This window comes from Taudactylus pleione, unplaced genomic scaffold, assembly GCF_031769625.1.
Source record: "Taudactylus pleione unplaced genomic scaffold, aTauple2 ptg000238l, whole genome shotgun sequence".
In the NCBI taxonomy this organism is placed as follows: Eukaryota; Metazoa; Chordata; class Amphibia; order Anura; family Myobatrachidae; genus Taudactylus; species Taudactylus pleione.
The window spans coordinates 6,743,145-6,764,565 of NW_028284640.1; the positions used below are offsets into that span (position 1 = coordinate 6,743,145).

The 21,421-nt window shown below is 43.1% G+C and overlaps 1 protein-coding gene and 1 pseudogene across 3 annotated transcripts in view; both read right to left on the reverse strand.

Annotated features, from left to right (window-relative positions):
• Nucleotides 1–21,421, reverse strand: part of TRAPPC12 (trafficking protein particle complex subunit 12) — a 168,415-nt gene that overhangs the window by 117,239 nt on the left and 29,755 nt on the right. For all 3 annotated transcript variants that reach the window (XM_088479508.1, XM_088479507.1, XM_088479509.1), the window contains exon 3: nt 12,889–13,005. In XM_088479508.1, the coding sequence (XP_088335634.1) occupies nt 12,889–13,005 (117 nt within the window). The remainder of the gene's footprint in view (nt 1–12,888; nt 13,006–21,421) is intronic.
• Nucleotides 18,828–18,987, reverse strand: LOC148516836 (U2 spliceosomal RNA; annotated as a pseudogene).

Below are 21,421 nucleotides of genomic sequence, written 5' to 3' on the forward strand. Positions count from 1 at the left end.
TCTCCAAATGATAGGGCAGATTCAATGAGGTGAGAAAAGGGGGGTAATGTGTCACAGAGGAGAGAGATGGGGAAAATGTGCTACTACAGAGAGAGGGGTGGAGGAGGATTCATGATATTACAGCAGCGTGAATGGGGTTGTTACAAGAGGGGCGAGGCACGAGGGGCGGATGTGTTACGCCAGGGGTGCAAAAGGGAGGCAAAGTGTTACTACAGAGAGAGATGGTGGGCCAAGTATTGCTACAGAGGGGAGAGAAGGGGGAGGGAAATGTGTTACTATAGAGGTGAGAGAAGACAGACAAAAGTTACTAAAGAGAGATGGCGGGCCAAGTATTACTACAGAGAGAGATGGCGGGCCAAGTATTACTACAGAGGGGAGAGAAGGGGGAGGGAAATGTGTTACTATAGAGGTGAGAGAAGAGACAAAAGTTACTAAAGAGAGATGGCGGGCCAAGTATTACTACAGAGGGGAGTGCAGGGGGAGGGAAATGTGTTACTATAGAGGTGAGAGAAGAGACAAAAGTTACTAAAGAGAGATGGCGGGCCAAGTATTACTACAGAGGGGAGAGAAGGGGAGGGAAATGTGTTACTACAGAGGTGAGAGAAGACAGACAAAAGTTACTAAAGAGAGATGGTGGGCCAAGTATTACTACAGAGAGAGATGGTGGGCCAAGTATTACTACAGAGGGGAAAGAAGGGGAGGGAAATGTGTTACTACAGAGGTGAGAGAAGACAGACAAAAGTTACTAAAGAGAGATGGCGGGCCAAGTATTACTACAGAGGGGAGAGAAGGGGAGGGAAATGTGTTATTACAGAGGTGAGAGAAGGCAGATAAAAGTTACTAAAGAGATGGCGGGCCAAGTATTACTACAGAGGGGAGAGAAGGCAGATAAAAGTTACTAAAGAGATGGCGGGCCAAGTATTACTACAGAGGGGAGAGAAGGGGAGGGAAATGTGTTATTACAGAGGTGAGAGAAGGCAGATAAAAGTTACTAAAGAGAGATGGCGGGCCAAGTATTACTACAGAGGGGAGAGAAGGGGAGGGAAATGTGTTACTACAGAGGTGAGAGAAGACAGACAAAAGTTACTAAAGAGAGATGGCGAGCCAAGTATTACTACAGAGAGAGATGGTGGGCCAAGTATTACTACAGAGGGGAGAGAGAAGGGGAGGGAAATGTGTTACTACAGAGGTGAGAGAAGACAGACAAAAGTTACTAAAGAGAGATGGCGGGCCAAGTATTACTACAGAGGGGAGAGAAGGGGAGGGAAATGTGTTATTACAGAGGTGAGAGAAGGCAGATAAAAGTTACTAAAGAGAGATGGCAGGCCAAGTATTACTACAGAGGGGAGAGAAGGGGGAGGGAAATGTGTTACTACAGAGGGGAGAGAAGGGGGAGGGGGGACGGGACAACAAGCTATTACAGAGCTGCCATTTTCCTGCACCTGGTGTGTGGCCAGCAATAAGTTACCTGGTAAAAGCATGAAACTACATTTTTGCCATTCACTAGGTCATCAATTAAAGGTTAAAAATAGAGCATGTTGTGTTCCTTTACAGTTTTACAATACAGTAGTGTGAAGCCAGCCACTAATAAACCAAGATCTGGCTATCTGTATTGGGAATCCCTGGATTATTCTCAATAAATAATTGTAGAGCAGATGGAAGGATTTTTTTAAGAATAGACATGTAAGCTCCTCTTTCAGCCATCCAGAATACAGTTATAGGCCAGGGCCTCTTATCTGGAAATCGGTTATCCATAGACTTCAGAAAACTACATTTTCCTGCTACTTGGTGGTAATGTCACAGAGGATCACTGAACGGCACCTCCTACAGGCACTGTGAGGAGCTAAACAACTGCATACCGAGAATTCTAGGGTCAGCAAAGGCAATATTAGCGATGTTAAAATGTCATTTAGATTACTCTAGATAATGTGCTTCAAATTATAAAAATACTCCAATTCAGTGTCTCAGTTGAGTTATTGGCAATGCATTGAAATTCCAGGTGTGTATATTTCGCTGGTTTACAAATTCCAGGTGTGTAAATTTCGCTGGTTTGAAAATATATCTCGTTCTATTACCAATTCTACGTCTACATTTTCTGTAGTATGAGCTCTGGCTCAACTTTTATGGGGCTTTCCAGGTGAGAGCTTTGGTATATAAGTTTCATGCTGCGATTTGGCCTCTGACACAGGGCTCACAAATGAAACCTGCATATGTTTTATCTGCTATAGCATAGATACTTTTGTCTTCTCTTCTGTAACCTCTCCCTATATACCAATAAAACAAAAACAATAGTCTACACTTTTTATTAAATAAATAAAAAATAAAACACCACATGGCATAAAGATGACCATGTATGGTGCCATGAGACCTGTATTTGGATGAGGGCAACAATAGGGGGTCACTCACACAAGAGGACTTCACAAGCAATATCGGGAAATCATCAGTCTATGAAGTCCCAAAATAAGTGCAATTTTTTTACGTTAATACTATCAAAATTGAACGTGTTTATTCATGAGCGGTTAAGTATGTGTCATCTGAAAAGCTATTGGCCTGAGCTTATGTGGTCACTTTTCAATAACAATGGAAACAATCCAAATACTTGTCCTGAAAGCGAATAGTTGAATACTGATCCTCTTGCATATGGTCCGCCTCACACAGTAGCTTTAAACCTTTAACATTTGAATAATAATTTATTTAAGTTTTACATGAATGTGTTTTAATTGTGGCCAGAAATAGACCAGGAGTGAAGAGCCATCCACCTAAACAATTTCTGCTGGTGCCTACCATTAGCAATCCATTTCTATTGAGGTTAATGGTAGCACTTCTTCGCTGGATCCATAAAATAACCAGCCTGAGGGAGTCTCCACAGTTGTAGGAGTCTCCATACTCCATGACACCTCCATGTAACCGTAGCGCTGTTATTGGAAGACTGGTCACATAGTGTTGGTCAGGTTTTCTTTTGCAACATCTAATTGGTTTATACCCAGTCAAGGTAGATGTACCAATGTAGTCATTTACATACTGAAGGCTGCTTCCTATGAGAGCTGACTCCTGTCATTGCTACATGGTGAAAGGCGGTCTGTGTGCAATGATGTGCGCTCAATGGGTGACATAGGGGCATATTTAACAAACCTTCTAAAGATTGGTTGCTATTGGCAACTTCTCCAATCAGCTTGTAACTAGCATTTATCAAGTACATTCTATAAAATGATGGGCAGAAGCTGATTGGTTGCCATGGGTAACCAGTCCACTTGTATCAAGCGTTCTAATGAGAGAAGTGGCGATGTTGCCCTTTGCAACCAAATGCTACCTATCAATTTATAGACTGTACTACATAAATGCTAGTTACAAGCTGATTGGTTGCCATGGGTAACTTCTCCGCTGTCCACATCTCCCCACCTTAGAAGGCTTGATACATCTCCCCAAAAGTTCCAAACCATGCATGCTGGCATATTCGCCTCCCCCAACTGTATCTTAGTATGGCACAGAAAGTTTCACAAAAAAAGCCAAACAAAATAGCTCCTTCTGATAACTACAGCTGAGGTCTGCATAGAGCTAAATGTTAAGTTGTTAAGAATGATAAATAGGCTGAAAGGAACAGGAAAGGAAACAGACACGTAGTAATAGGTGGCTGTATTTCCACACAGGCTCGGAAAGCTGCTATAGCTGCCGCCCGGTTATAAATGAGTGCATAAAAACACAGCAGGGTTATGTGCACACTAGACAAGGAGAACGAAAAAAGGAACAAAACAAATAGATGATAGTTATTCACAGCAGTGAGCCTCACACTAATACAGTCATCATCAAATCCAGGTCACTGTATACCCAGTTGCACTCACGACTCGAAGGAGAAATTTTAATATTTCATAGCTCTCCTTACCGTGAGGACACGCAGCACTGTATGTAGCTTTCTAGCTCTATACACTGCAGATGAACAGCAAGCTAGGCACAAACACTGAGCTCCGCGTTTTCTCATCATTCTTCCAAGATAACAAAAAACTTCTTACATTGGAAAAAAGGGGGAAAAAAAAAAAAAAATAGCGGGAAACAAACATTGTAGGTTTTTGTTTTGTTTTTTTATTCAATCATCTGTATTCCCTGTGTGCCAAACTATCTCTAGAAGTATTGATGGAGCATAACAGTTAACAGTGAAGGACCTAACCAGGTAACTCGTTGGAACCCTCTCTGAAAATAGGTTTTCAAAAGAAAATAAAAAGCTCAGCTTTGTAAATGGTTGCTGTAGAGCGGCGTAACTGTGAAAAAACAAAACGAAGGGATGAGAGGCAGGCCCAGACACAGTGATCTGAGAAGGCCATTGTATAGTCCAGACCTTCTCACAAGTTGTCCTGCACAACCCCATTGGTAGAGTGTTTGGCTGTAGTAAATTAAAAAACTATGTAGAAGTGTAGGAAGGTTTATCATTTAGATGTTATTATTTCCAAATAATTTGGAAGACAGCACTGACTAACATAAGTGGCATAAATGGGCCCATCACATAAAACGTCCCACTATTTTTTGGGTCGTTAGTGCGGTATGGTTCGGTGAATCTAGAAAAATGTTGTTATGTATTGTTGCATTTGTGGAAACAGAAGCTTAAAATATTCTACATTAAACTTATCCAGACCCAAGCGCGTTGGAGATTGTCTTTTGAAAGGCAATTTTTATCTTGCTGGAACTACAGTTGAGTCTCCCATATCCAAAATGCTTGAGACCAGGGGTATTTTGGATAAAGGAATATTCCGTATTTTAGAATATTTGCATATCATAATAAAATATCTTGGGAATGGGACCCAAATATACACAAAGGATGCATTTATGTATTATATACACCTTATATACATAGCAGGTAATTTTATAGACTATTTTCAATAAATGTGTGGCTCAAGCAAAGTTTGTGTACAGAAATGAAATTCATTTATATTTTATATACACCTTATACACACAACCTGAAGGTCATTTTATACAATATATTTAATAATTTGTGCCTTAGACAAAGTTTGTGTAAGTTGAACCATCAAAAATCAAAGGTTTCATTATCTCGGTCATGCCAAAATTATTTCGTATTTCGGAATATTTGGATATGGTAGACAACCTGTATTGGGAAGCGTGCTTTGTCCATCACATCTGCCAAATGGATCGGATTCAACTGCAAAGAGAAGCATAGACTCACAATCTGTGTCAAAGCGTCTACTTCGGTCCTTTCACTCAGGAGGCAATTCTCCAAAACCCGGATAATCCGTTGACAATATGCCTCTCTTTGGGCCGTTCAAACACTGTTGCATTAATCAACTGTGACAGGATGGGATTCCTCTGCCAACCAATTGGTTATGTGGATGGATAGAATTTTGCTTAAGGCCTGCGGCCTTTTTTCACCCTTAACTTCCACTGGAGCAGTTTGGTCACCATCCACTTACTGTGTGGGGCAACTGAGCACCAACATCGTACTGGCAAAAGTGAGAAGGTATCATTGCCACACCAGGCACCATCACTGGCAGCACTTAGCCCTTCTGGGTAGTGTATAACTGCTGCAGCACTTTTTCTGGATAACTTCTCCAGACCACTTACTGAGGGATCAGGATTGCTGGGTAGTGAGGAGAGCAGAGGAAGGGGATTCACCTAACTCTAGCATTTAGTTCAGTAACTGGCAAGGGAGGGTCATCTTACCCCAGTGGTAACATTTTTAATAAGATTAAAAAGGGTCCTTTTTACAAATATTTATTTATTTCATGCTGATGTAAGCTATGAATGTATTTTTTACATCTACCTATAATGTCCAGAAAGTGGACAAAGGAATGCAAATACCAGAACAAAAGTCACTTAATTCGCCACATGGATTCAGCAACATTCCTTCTATGGGAAAAATCACTCAACTGACTACGGTGGTGGAAAGTTATATCTCAAGTGTGGTTTCAGAATATCCCATAAATGCTAGTTTGGAGTAGCATCTAGAGAAGGCAATGACATATGCAGGACATCAATGCCGATGTTGTAGAGCTAGTTCTTTAGGGTGGAGTAAGTGAAGCACTCATCGGTTTGTCAAAAAACATTGGGGGCGATTCAGTTAAGCACTAGGTGAATAGCGCCGGGAAGTTGGTCATAGAGCTGTTCAATTCAGCAAGCTGTTTAGTCCGACTATTACATCTTAAGTCGGAGGATGCTAATTCTCGCAACTTAACCTGGGTGTTTAGTTGCGAGAACCGGCATTGCCCGACTAAAGTGGCGGCCATGAGGCTGTTAGTGCCACGCTAAACAGACGAATAGCCTCAAGGCCACCACTTTAGTCGGATTTCTGTTTGCACCCCCAGGAGGGTGCGAGATGAAATCCTTTAGTTGGCCTAACAGCGCGCTGAATTACATACCTCCGGGAGCTCCTTCCTGGCTGTTATCGCTTAATTGGGTTTCCCACAACTTCCAAAAGTGGAAAATGTCTCTCCCCAATATAGCATCAAACATCAAAAGAGGAACTAATCCTACAGTGACTACCGTGAGATCACACTGTGTTTTATGTCCACATTAGCATAGCTTAATGCCAAGTATCTCCATGATTACAGGTTCCCCTGATGTTTTAAGGGATTTACCAGGTAAGCTTTTGGAAGAGTAACCTGGCTACCAGAATCTAACATAGCCTCAACCCGTTTGCCTTCTACAGTACTTATACACATCTCTGATAATCTGGCTTAGCCGGTCGGTCTGCAGAGCAGGCTAGCTGCACAGAAAACCCCCCTGAGATTTACATAAACAAACAATGTGAACCTATGCAATGTAATAATGCTTATGTTCAGAGGTAAGTGGACAATTAGTCACAACATGGCCCAAGCCGCCACATCTGATCATATTTTTAATATCAAGTCTTATACGAGGCGGGAACCTTCTTGGCACAGATGGCAATTCTCCAGGTGCCATGCCTACTATCTCTTGGATTTAAAATTCATCCCATTGCCCAGCACCTTTTTCCCTGGAACAGTCTTACCAGAAGTCACTGGGAATTAAAGTTGCGGGACTAGGGGCTGTTGGGGAACACTCAACAGTTCACTGGCTGCCACATACCTCTCCACAAGCTAGTCTGCTGTTTTAGGGTCCCTGTGGCTCACCCACTTGTGCAGAAAAGCAGGCAGTGACAATAGGCATCAGTCCATTACAACCCTTTCAACTATATGTGGCCCTGTTAAAGTCCCTGGTTGCAGCCACTTCTTGGTAAGATGAATGAGGTCATGCATTTGAGAGCGAAGAGGTTTATTCACTTGGTATCCCCAGCTATTAAGTAGTTGTTCTCGAACTGACATTATGACACCCAAATGGGTTAAACTTTAAGTTTTTAGTTTGTTATAGTCTGTCAAAGCTGGATAATTGGCTGAGACAAGATCAGTTTAAAATTGAAGCGTGCGCGACGCCATCTTGCGAATGGCAGCTAGACTCCATTTTAGAAACAAGAATCTGCAAGACGCCATTTTGCGACCAACGTCACTTTAAGTTACAACTCACGAGCTAAGAACAGATGGCAATGTTTTTGATAATCTAAATAGAATAGACAATGCACCAGAAACTGTGAGGGTTTTACATACAAATTGGGAATCCCTGTTGGCAATTGTAATATAATCCAGGCATTGATCTACACAATTGGATTTGTCTGAATCCAAACAGGTTTTAGTTTCATACCCAGACAGGATGGTTTAGGTTCACAGCTGGAGGTCACATTTGCATTGCAGTCTGAAACTGAGTGAGGAATGATATGTGTATATATATATATATATATATATATATATATATATATAGATGGATTCTCATGCATAAACACCGCACATTACGCACAATTGGGCTGCTAACATGACGCCCAGTAGCGAATGCACAATTATTAGCATCATGCGATTGCATCTTTCATCATTTCACATACACACATTATGCTTAAGACCCCGAATGAAAATACTGTTTAGTAGCTAAAAGCGCACGCATCTGTCCCCAGTTAACTAGCGTCTTCATATCAAACCCCGTACACTCACACATTACATATTCACTTACAAGGCTCCATTAGCTTTAAGATATAAGATTTAAGTTTATTCAGTTAATATAAGCGCTGTGAAATAAAGATATTTGACAACTAAGGTTTTATACATGCTAAACAAGTCGTGTTTGGTTTTGTACTGATGCGTACTCTTTTTACAGTATTCCGGTGTTATCGGTGGGGAGGTCGCATCATGCATTCTCAAGTTATGGATCGCAGAGGCTACAAGCAACAAAATGTATATTTCATGAACAACTGTTAGGATGTTACAGGGGGCGGGAAGGGAAAGACACCCAGCTGTTAGAGGCAGGGATAGTCTATTTGAACCAGCCTGTTAAATGCTTTGTAACAGATGCTTCTCCCCTGGGAACCAATGACATCAGCAGCAAACTTCTCTATTGTCCTGTCTATTCTGAGGGGGTATAAATATGTGTGCTCCAACACTGTGTCTTTAGTCTTCTTGCTGACTGAGGGGTTTCTTGCTGATGCCTAACATCTGGTACCGGAAGCGCTGCGTATGTATACTGTACTTGGGTCTGTATAATTCCTTTTGCGCCTAAATTGTGTCTAGATCAATTGCGTGTAACTGTCTGAACTTTTACTTGAATAATACTTGTGCTTTGGAACCACAGATTCCAGGTCTAAGTCTTTATTTACTGTATGACTGCGTACGCAAATTAGCGTTATCCTTAGAGGTTTATAGGAAGGATTTTAGAAGGTACAGGCAGGGGTATATAGAGGTTCTTTTTAATATCATCAAGTCATTGGCATCAGTAAGGCTCAAATCAAAATATGCCTTTTTTGTGGTTCCTGACAGCAACGGTGCCAAAAGACCTGCCCACTGATCTTTAGGTCAACTTTCCCTCTCTGCTTTTTCAAAAAGTTGTTAAATAGGCTTCAACATCAAAACTTATCTTTTGCAGAAAACGACTAGTCTGTATTGAGCTGGAGTTAGTTGTGACATCTGTGGAAGCATTTCCATACAAGGCTGCTAACTGCTGCACCACCTATTTGAAGACTTCATGGTCTTGGTGCAGGTGCCTGCGGCTTTCTTCAACATCCAATTCTTGATGCCTCCAGAGTTTATCAATGGCTAAAATGCCGTTTCCTCTAGTTTTCCGTAACAACCAATTGCTGTTGCCTCTGGGCCTCCTCAATGGCTAATTGCTGCACCCTGGTAGCTTTCTGCTGAGACACAGTAGCCTGCAGCATTGCTTTAACTATATCTTCCATGTTATCTCTGTCATGTGCAGGTGGGAAGAAGAATATGGCTTTCCTAAGCATCAGATGATAACTCCACCAAGAGGTTCACAATATAAAAGTCTATCCAAAATAAAAACAAAAAAGGCGCCTGTCACTTTTTCACAGATTGTTATGGCTGCAATTTAGGCGCAATGCTTGCATTGCATTCATGTGTCACAAGATCAGGTTGGGGTTGCAGTCCCCTGGGGTCAACCGGAGCACTTTGCATGCAGCAGCCAATTAGTTTTCACAACTAGTTTTATTTAAGAGGACAGATAACAAAAAACACACATTGTCAAGAAGACATCTGCCCATGACCTCTTTCAGCTTTGTCAACAAAGGTAAATGGGCTATGACACATGGCGGCATATTCAATTAGGTGCAAGGTTTACAGTGTGGGGAAAATGTCTGTGTTATCACGCCCAGAGCTGTTCAATTATATTCCCTATTTTGGTAAACCCTGGGGTAACAAGCGGTAACCCATAGATTCCAGGTAAAACGCTGCAATCTAGGGGATTCCCAGAGGCTTCATTTAATGCAGATTTTATCTTGCAGCTCGAGGAAAAGACAGCTTTACATGTGGGGATAAAGGACCTCATTGAATAGGTCCAGGCTGTCACTTAGCCACTGAGTAAACCTCACAGCTAATTGGATATACTCCATGAAGTACCTACACGACTAAGTGCCCTGTCTTTAGTACCGGAGCAGACGTTGCCTGACATGCATCCCACAGAAAATATTTAACTCAGGAACGAACGTTTTTGAGCCAATATGCCCTGAAACGGGTACATTACAATAACATAACATCAGATAAAAGCTTCAACTTTGCCTTCCTACATTGTACACACCCTCAATGAACAACCATTGGTTAAAAATAAATATACACATTTAGCACAATCCTAGAGGCAGAACATGAAATGCTAAGTGGGTGGCAAAGCACATTAATTTCTGCTCTCCATTGAATGGGTTATAAAGTCCTGCTGTATATTTTGGGGGTACACAAATATGTAGCCTCATAGTAAAGGAAATCCTATCTGCCTATTAACATTTATTCCTACAGCTGCATAAATTAGCGCTTATAATATGTATATTTAAGTTTCGTAGTAGTAATCACACTACCATATAAGTAATCACACTACTATATAAGTAATCGCAAAACTACGTAATCACACTACCATATAAGTAATCGCAAAACTAAGTAATCACACTACCATATAAGTAATCACACTACTATATAAGTAATCACACTACTATATAAGTAATCGCAAAACTAAGTAATCACACTACCATATATGTAATCGCAAAACTAAGTAATCACACTACCATATAAGTAATCGCACTACTATATGAGTAATCGCACTACTATATGAGTAATAACACTTCTATACAAGTAATCACACTACTATATAAAGCTGCATACACACACTACGATTTAGTAAATGAACGATTTTAGTAAACGATTTTCATTCATTTTTTCAAGGGAAAAATGACCGAAAATAGTTTACTAAAAATCGTTCATTTACTAAATGTAATGAACAATTTTTTTTTTTTAACTACAAACGATTTTTGCATATTCTGTTACTGAAAATCATTGAGTTGGTCAGTCTGACTGAACTACAAACGTGAACATGCATGAATGATAATCGTTCAACGTTTTAACTCAGAAAGTGAATGATTTTCTCAACGATTTAACGATATCTTTATCGTTAATTGTTCAAAAAATCGTTGCGTATGCACCTTAAGTAATCACACTACTATATAAGTAATCACTACTATAAGTAATCGCACTACCATAGAAGTGATCGCACTACCATAGAAGTGATCACACTACCATAGAAGTGATCACACTACTAAAGAAGTGATCACACTACTAAAGAAGTGATCGCACTACCATAGAAGTGATCACACTACTAAAGAAGTGATCACACTACTAAAGAAGTGATCACACTACGATAGAAGTGATCGCACTACCATAGAAGTGATCGCACTACCATAGAAGTGATCGCACTACCATAAAAGTGATCGCACTACCATAGAAGTGATCGCACTACCATAGAAGTGATCACACTACTAAAGAAGTGATCACACTACTAAAGAAGAAATCACACTACTATAGAAGTAATCACACTACTATAGAAGTAGTCGCACTAATATATAAAATAAAAGCTGCACCCAACTACACCATGGACTGACCATGTAAATTACTTTATCAAATGGAGGGCAGACAATCCATCTATCACACATGGGGGCAGACGCACTAAGCCTTGGAAAGTGATAAAGTACCAACAAATCAGCTACTGTCAGTATACTGGCTGTGTTTGGAAAATGACAGTTAAGAGCAGATTGGTTGGTACTTTTCTCCAAGGTTTAGTACATCTCCCCATGGAACTCAAAGAACCCGAGCAGTACAGAGCTCTCACCATCTCCTTATGTGGGGTACAGATTTGGCTTGCAGATCGGCCGAATTGTCATCCGACAAAATATCTGGCCAGAGGAACCACTGGTGATGTCATTGTCGATGGCTACTGCAGTCAGAGCATGAGCACAGGCAAATGCACACACTAGATCTAAACGATATATCGCATACGTCGTGCTGCACGACCAACTTGATATCTCTGCGAACGACGTCATTCATAGATGTATAGTGTGTGTACAAACTAGCTGATGGACTGAACGATATATCGCTTGTCGGCTGTGCAAACGATATATATCGTTTGCCGGCTGTACGAACGATATGTCGTACAGAGTATATACCCAGCATTAGACTAAAGCACTGGTTCTCAACCTCAACCCTCGCTTTTTCCCAACAACAGGTCCAGTTTTGAGGATTCTGTCTGTGGTATAATTACTGACCCAGCACATAAACTCACCAGAAAATGGTTATAGAAATCCACAACACATGACCAGTTGAGGGTACTTAAGGATTGGGGTTGAGAACCACTGGACTAAAGCATAAGAATAGGTGACCCCCATTGCCCCAGACACCTCTCTAAACTAATAATAGTCACTGTTCATTTTTATTTTCAGCGTCTGTCCTATATATGGGATACATGTAATAAGTTACAAAAAACAGGATCCAGTGCAAACCGGCTATTTAGATGATGTTCTTAATGTCCTAGTAAAGCTGTTTACTTGATGGGGTGTTGTTCATGTCGATAGTAGACAATGACAATGTGGATATCACGAATGTCGAAAACACGGCATGGCGATACTGTATTAATGTGATTTAAAGCTCTCTAATCATGTGGGAATTGGGACTTGAGGTTTTAAATTACATTACTAAGTCGGAAAACGGTGTTTGACAATGTGGACATTGTGAATATTGACACTGCATACTGATCTTCACATCTGAATAAATATAGCTTTAAAAGTAAACAGCAAGATCTTGACTTTATTCGCTGGATGAGAACTTATATATACATAATTGAAAATGTTCGGGATGTATTAGATTGACCCTCTTATTGTGGAAATACCAAATTATACGTTTATAGTTGCTGCAGAATCCATGAGTCTTGTTACAGACCGTATTATTGGTAAAGATAAGCCTCAGCTCAACAGCAATGAAAGTAAAGATGTGGAAACAGGCTTCATTGTGCATTTGATGTTTTGCAGAGGGTTCACAATAGAGAGAGCAAGCAGATACTTACAAGCAGTTGTTTGAGCCCCAGAAATGTCTGTTCTACTGAGTTGGCAGTGAGGACCTGTCTTTTCATTGCCGCCTGTTCACCCAGGAACCGCAGCATAAGGTCGCGCACAGCATCACCCTGAAACAGAGAAACAAAACCATCATCTTGTGGCTATAGCGATAGTTGTAGTGACTCATGTCCATAAACTACCCAGGTAATAATACGGCAGCATAAACAATATATGGTAGGGGAGGATAAAAAGAATTCAGGAGTCAGTCAAATCTAGTAGCCATTATAATGTCTTCAGAAGCCAAGGAAGAGGTGCACCCATTAATAGAAACAGAAAGGACTCCCAAAACTTAGCACATTATATATTAGTTATTTACATTTTATTCATCGCCTCAAGCAAATTCAGATGAACTCAGGTCTTCAAAGAGAACCTGTCACCTTTGTGTCTAGTACACCAAGCTTATACAAGTCAGCTAGACATCGGAGGGGAGGAGATTTCTATGATCGGGAAAGAGCACAGCAATACAGAGAGTGCTACATGGAAAGAGCACAGCAATACAGAGAGTGCAACATGGAAAGAGCACAGCAATACAGAGAGTGCAACATGGAAAGAGCACAGCAATACAGAGAGTGCTACATGGAAAGAGCACAGCAATACAGAGAGTGCTACATGGAAAGAGCACAGCAATACAGAGAGTGCTACATGGAAAGAGCACAGCAATACAGAGAGTGCTACATGGAAAGAGCACAGCAATACAGAGAGTGCTACATGGAAAGAGCACAGCAATACAGAGAGTGCTACATGGAAAGAGCACAGCAATACAGGGAGTGCTACATGGAAAGATCACAGCAATACAGAGAGTGCTACATGGAAAGAGCACAGCAATACAGGGAGTGCTACATGGAAAGAGCACAGCAATACAGAGAGTGCTACATGGAAAGAGCACAGCAATACAGAGAGTGCTACATGGAAAGAGCACAGCAATACAGAGAGTGCTACATGGAAAGAGCACAGCAATACAGAGAGTGCTACATGGAAAGAGCACAGCAATACAGAGAGTGCTACATGGAAAGAGCACAGCAATACAGAGAGTGCAACATGGAAAGAGCACAGCAATACAGAGAGTGCTACATGGAAAGAGCACAGCAATACAGGGAGTGCAACATGGAAAGAGCACAGCAATACAGAGAGTGCTACATGGAAAGAGCACAGCAATACAGAGAGTGCTACATGCAGATTCTGCTGAAAGGTCAATATATGATAAACCAAGAAATAGTGGAGCGCTAAATTCAAACAGAGGCCCTGATTCAGAGCCGGACGCTCTGACAGAGCGCTCGCTCTAAATCAGGGCCGTCCCTCCTACTTTATGGAGCGGCCTCCTGGCCGCTCGCATAGCTGTGGGTGACCACCCACAGCTATAGCGAGCGGCCAAAATGATGGTCGCGACGGTCAAGACCATCGCGACTATTGAATCCCTTGCGGTAGGGTCTCGCTGCCGCAAGCCCTGGAGTGCTTTTGGCTCTATCAGAGCCAAAAGCACTCCCACTGACATCACTTGCGATGTCAGTGGGGCCCGCCCCAGACGTTAGGCATCCCCATGGGAACGCCTCCGTCTGGACAGCCCGCCCCCGGCACGCCCACCAAAGGGGGCGTGCTGTCAATCACCATCGACAGCACGCCCCCTTTGGTGCGAGACCCATAACGACAGCTTGGCTGTCGTTATTCCAGTCTCGCGCATGCACACGACGGAGCCGCCTCCGTTGTGCGCATTCGCACTTGGGCAACATCGATCCGCTTGTGAGCGCTCAGCGCTCGCGAGCGGGTCTGAATCAGGCCCAGAGATCAATAGTAAATCGCTGGCAGCTGACACGGGGATTCCTGCCTAAATAGCCCCAGAAAAAGAAAATATATGAGTCTGCGCCTGAGATCACTAAAAATTGTTTGATAGATTGATATATATATACATACATATCTATCTCTATCTATAGATATATCTATATAGATATAAATATATATATATATATATATATATATATATATCAAACAAGAGTATTTAACTGTGAGCTAATTTATTCATATTAATAATAGCAACAATAAATCTAATACTTAGAACTGCAGTTCCTAAAATAAACAGTATAAAAGTTACATAACATGCATAATGTAATACCAATACATAAATAGAACACCAGTAGGAGTCTTATATTAATCCCGATGGGAAAAAAAACTGAAAATTACTTGGAAGGTTAGTAGTTCAGCACGCAAAAAAGAAAAAGTCCCATAGAAATATATAATATGGTAGACTGTGATCCAAAAATGAAGAAAGCTCTTTGCTCAGTAGAAAACACAAGCGTCTCTCTCCCAAATAGGGAAATGACTGCGGGCTGCTATTTCTAACCAGCTGTGTGACAGCAGCCGGGCTGCACGCCCTCTACAGATCTCTGAACTGCATTGTGGTGGTTCCACGCAGGTCAAAGCGGCCGCGGTGTCAACCTTGGCTAATTCTGTGCACGGCAGCTTACTCTGAGCCGTCTGCAATCCCGCTCAGGACATAGCCTGGAGAGGGAAAATCTGGGCAATAGTTACTGATTTCTTCCCAGCAGCCATCTGGCTCCCTCTCCACTATACCCCGCCCCAAGCCACTGGCCAGCAGTTTAAGTTAGCAAGCCAAGGGCAGGAGCGAGGCAAAGAAGAGGGAGAAGGAAGACCGGCTCACACTCAGAATACACGTCACAAAAATGTGTGTCAAGAATCGGCATCGGCGGAAATAAACCCCACAAGCCAGGTGCGTCAGGGTGGGCGCCCTGTGCCCCCTATGGAGTCGAAGAAATGGATTTAACAAGGTAAGACCATAAATTCTCTTTTCTTCTTCCTTCATTAAGGGGCACAGGGATCACTCTGGGAAGTCCCCAAATGGGAGGGGACGCTCCTGGGCAGCACTGGGAACCCATTCGAACCCGAAGGTAGCGTCCGAAGACGCGAAGGTGACCATTATATAGAAGCAAATATAAAAAGTGTGGGCAGATAACCATGTGCAGCTAGACAAATTGTACCGCAAAAACGCCATGGTGAGTCCCCCAGGAATGTCACGCTGACCTAGTGTAATGAGCAGTCACCACGACAGGGGCAGGAGTTCTGCCACAGCATGTGGCGAAAAGCAAGCAGGGCCACCAGGATAATCTGTTCAGAAACGGCCAGCCCAGCTTGCAAAAATCATACAGAACCACAGAATTAACGCCGGGTCTGTCCAAGGAAAAACCACTGGAGAGCCTACCTCCATAGATGTGCCCACTGGGGAGAAATCTGTAAAGTAAAAGAACTGGATCAACACAACCGCAGTAGGAAAGGAACCGAGACAACTGGGTAGGAACCCAATCGAGACCGCAGAACGCTCCAATCAAAAGATCAGAAAAGGGGAGCGACAAATATGACGCTCAACCAGACAACCCCCCGTGCCAAGCAAAGACCGGGAGTATTACAGCTGTCTCAGGAAACCAATGAATGAGCCAATCACACCACAAACTAGGAATCAAGGACTCCTAAGCGAGCCTACCGAAGAGTCCCAAGAACCTCAGAAGGTTCAAAGAAGCCACGATAAGAACAAATGGTGATAGCACGGAGGACACCCTGAAAAGTGTCCGAACTTTAGGTAGGCATGGAGCAGATATTGAAGCAAAACAGGTCGTAGACCAGTATCCCTTGGAAGAGGGCCAAAGGCCCTAATGCGCAAAGAGAAGATTCAACATAGCTGGTATGAACTGGGGAAGAAGTCCCCAGCTAAACTCCTAAAGAGGTCCTGTAATTCGGTTAAGAACTCCTGACCGAATTGGAATACAGCAGGGTACAAAAAAGTCACTAAAGGACAGCCCTCTATTTTGTAGGACAGGTGGCAAGACCAACTCTGGCAAGGGAGGTGAGCCAGAATCTGATAGAAGTACAGGCTCGTAGACCGACCGTAGAGTAAAATGCATTGGAGCGCCAACTGAAAGGCTGAAGGAGTTGCGTCCTACAGTCACCATGTGGAAACTGCCACTGTACCTCCGAAGCAACCAATAGGGGAGCTACAAGAACTCAGGAGCATAATAAGAATCACAAAAAAAACTGTCATGAAAACACACGCACAGACATCTGCGTATGATTTGCATATGGGCTACCAGCATGCTGTGCGGCTCCTGATGTTCCTCAGGCCCCCAGGATCAGAAGGCACTGACAAACGTTAGCGTAGTGAATGACCTGGCAGCCTAGGAGTCCACTATTCCAGGAGAGCTGCAGGAAAGAAGGCTACCTACAGAATCATAAAATGATGCCCCGTCCCACTGGGAGAACAACTGACCTGAGAGCACCACAGGATGGCTTATGTGGGCAAAAGGAGTCATACCGTCCAGCACGCCAGGACCGGACCATGCTAGAACCAGACAGGGTTCTGAAATCATCCAGAACAGTAGTAAGAGGCTCACATGAGTCACCTACCGATCCCGAAGACCTAATGACAAGTTACTGCCCTCCACCCATTGAGATGTGCATTGGTGGTGAGAAGGACCTCTGTCCTAGATCCCAAAGGGAATGGAGCATGGGGATAGAACCTGCGACTGTCACATGCTGATGTTGTGAAAATCTGTGCACTAGCGCTTTGAGCCACCACAAAAAAGGGATGACAGCTTGTATCCTAAAAGGCAAACTGGATATATGACATAGGGCCGAAATGTCCCTATGAAGAGGCAGGGAACAAAACAGTGTAGTAACTGTACGCCAACGAAGGGAAGGAGTAGAGGCCCTAAGATCTGCCTGCGAGAGTGTAAGGACACTGCAATCACATGGAGATTTGTAGTGGGAATTGAACCCATGACTACAGTGCTGTGAGGCAGCAATGCTAACCATTACACCATCTATGCTGCCCTGGTAGGGATGTCAGAATAGAAAGGATGCTAACTAGAAGACTCTTAGTCTAATGGCAGGGTGGAATACAGCACAGTTCTCCCCTAAGTAATTATACATCTGTAGGTCCACCGAAGATCTCCTTGAGATAGATGGATATCCCGTGACTGAGCCCTGAAGAGTAGGTCGAGAGGAGCTGCCATGACTGTCACACCGAAAACTGTAAGTAATGGAACTGCACAGCATCCCTATGAAGTGCTGGTGACTTATTCACCTGACAATATGTAAATAAGCCTCTCCTATATGTAAAAGGATGCACTGATGGGACAGAGGATCCTGGAGTCTCCGCTAGCACTCAGAAAATGAGAATAAGCTGGAAAATCAGTCCGGCATCTGGCCAGGAAGAAACTAGCAAGTCACTCACACCTACCGAGACAAGGACCTGGATAATAACACTTATAAGACACTTAACCGAGGGAAGCAAACAGTCTCCCAGAGGGGAGTGTTTGGGAAACCCGCTAAGGTCTAATTGAGACTTATGGAGTCAACCCCGGGTTGTACTGGTCCCCAGTCAGGAAACACTACCCTGTGTCAGAGGTGGGATCTGAACCCATGTCTCCAGAAGAAAAAAGGCCAACAATGTATGCGGGCACCATCTAGAGATCGTCTCGTTCAACCCCAGACCACGAGAACTCTAAAGCATACGGAAGAGTCTCTAAATACCTAGAGTCAGTTACCGCTCGCCAGACTCTGTCCTGACCGGCATGCCAGATGCCTGTGCTTAAGAGGCTAAAATGGCAATGTCAATTATCTCATATCAACTACAGTAGGTAGAAAGGAGACAACTGGGGACCCTAACCTAATCGCTGGTAGCGGATAAACTAAAGAAATTGCTTAGATATCTAGAAGCTTACGCTAGGAGGTCCTAATCTACCTAAAAGGAAGGAAGTACACTTATCCTAACCTCAGCTAAGAACCCTGGTTCTAGAGCAGGGGGCTGTATGTTAATAATTTGTCCATCCTTATTAGAGTTATTCAGGGACTGGAAATCCAGCTTCCTCTAGGATTCCTAACTTGACAGAAGTACACTGGACCTGGAGGTCAATGTGCGGAGTGGACAGAGCAAGTACCTTTGCCATCTTCCTGTTTTATATGACCCCCAGATAGGGGGCATATCAGGTATGAAATTTTCAAGAACAGATACTACACCTGAACTTGGCCAAAGGCCAAAAAGCGCTCCAAGCGCTGTAAAGCCTACAAAGGCCTGTACTAAGACATGAAAGGCAATCAGGGGGCTGATTGTATGTTTTCTGTGGTTGTGAGGTGTTTTCAGTCAGCCACTCCTGTGCGGTGTATGTAAAGGAGTGTTGCATCTACTAGACTTGATGGCAGGTGTGATCCCCTTGTAGGAAGGAGACCTGCGTATTAGCCTGCAAGACTATTTTCTAACTGTTCTGTAGTTGCAAACTGGTAAGTTAAAATTTACATTACCTGCAGTCTGTTACGGCTTCCTTGACTGGTAACCCTAGTCGAAGGAACCTTCACGCAGCGTAGCGTTGAAACACCGGGCCCGAGACCTGTGATAGGGATTCCTCTGCCATCGTGGTTTCATAACACAGTAACTGGGGGCCACTATAAAGCAGCCCTCACAAAAAGGTATCTCTGCTCTGGCACCGAACTAAAACTGGTGGCCGGTGGCTTGGGGTGGGGTATAGTGGAGAGGGAGCCAGGTGGCTGCTGGGAAGAAATAAGTAACTATTTGGTGCCCAGATTCTCCCTCTCCAGGCTATACCCAGAGTGATCCCTGTGCCCCCTAGTGGATAAAGAAGAAATCCACGTTAAGTGCACCCTAGGGGCTTACTGCGGCCAGCAATTGCATAGCTCTGGGCACTTAGCCTGGAATCTATGTCTTACAGTGCATTGAAACATGGCTTACCATGGGATATGGGGCTTACTGCGGGATACAATTGAATACAGGTGTGTCCTTGCTATTCTAGCCGCATCTAAGCAGCAATGCAATGAGACTAGAACGCACCAGGAGACTGTTCTAATTAATTAGGTATGTGGCACTTGTATGTCTGTTTGGTATGACTGCAGCAAAGACGAGGGAGGAAACATCTGCAGCTCCAGACACTTAACCAGGAGGGATAAAAGCCAACAATAAGTCCTGTGGCTAATTGAATTACCGTTTATGTAACCTAATTATTGTAAATGCAACAGGGACACAAATCAATTACAGAGGTTCTATGGCTGGCTGATTGTGAACAGGTGAGATGTGGATTAAGGATATCGTCCCCAATAAGACAGCCCTAGAATATACGTAGTTCACGAGTTTCCCTCCTATAGAGATCACAATACAGTTTACATTTCTTAATTGGTTAACATATGGGCTCGATTAAATTGAACACAAATTAAAATAGCTCCGGGAGGGTCTCCCGGAGCTATTCAATTCTGCGTGCTGTTAGGTCGGGGAATGCCCGTTCTCCCGCCCCTCAAGCTTTAAACAGGGTGTTTAGTCGCAAGAACAGGCATTCTCCAACCAACCTTCCCGGCGCCATGCTGTTTCTGCCACGCTAAGGGCAAAAAAACAGCATAGCGCCTGTAGTTTTTTCGGATTTCTGCTCGCACCCCACAAGGGATGTGAGATGAAATCCTTAGTCGGGCTTAACAGCTCGCTGAATTGAATCCCTCTGGGAGCTCCTTCCTGGTGCTATTTAATTTGCGTTGAATTGAATTGAGCCCAATAATTTATTTTAATTTTGTCTGTACATGGTTGACTAATACGCCATGCAGGTATCTCAACATTGTTTTATCCATCAAAGCCTTGCTGAATTTGCAGTGAATTTCTCCTTTCACCTATTCAGAAAATACAGGACTGGACTGCATGGTTTGTACTTAATTTTTTATTTTTTTTTGCCCAAATATCAAAAGAAAAAATGCTATATATGCAGAAGATTCCCCCCCCCCTATCACCATCAGACTGTCAGCCACAGGTTACCCTCTGACCGGCTGGGCGAGGCGTTTCATGGGCCAGTTTGAAAGCTCAGTACTGTATGTAGCTCTTTTATATATTAAAAGAAAAAAATAAATAAAAAAAAGCATAAAATGCTTAATCCCAGCTCCACACTACTTACCTTTGATACACTACATGCCTTGGTAGTACCAAGGCAATAACCACGTCTTTCATTGTAAATTCAGATCCCAAATAAATCCCTTTCTCCGATTCCACAGGTGACACTGGAGTCTCAGTACAGTTGGTATAGATGTGGGATAACTGGGAGCTGGTACTTTAATAAATCTGAATAGTAGCTAGCTCCTCCCCCTCTATACCCCCATACAGGTCAGTCTTAAGAAACTGTGCCCGAGGAGAGCTGGAAAATAGAATAATAGAGAAGAGAAGCTAGAACATACATCAACAAACAAGCAAATATGCAAACAAATCAAGCAGACCTTGAAGAAAAATGACTGTCCAAACCAGGAAGAACAATAACCAATGCAAGTGGAACAGCGCCGGGTGGGCGTCCAGTGTCCCCTGTGGAATCGGAGAAATGGATTTATCGGTAAGTACCAAAATCCTGTTTTCTCCTTCATTCACTAGGGGACACTGGAGTCTCAGTACAGTGGGGACGCCCCAGAGCTCACATCCCGGGCGGGAGAGTGCCGAGAACCCTG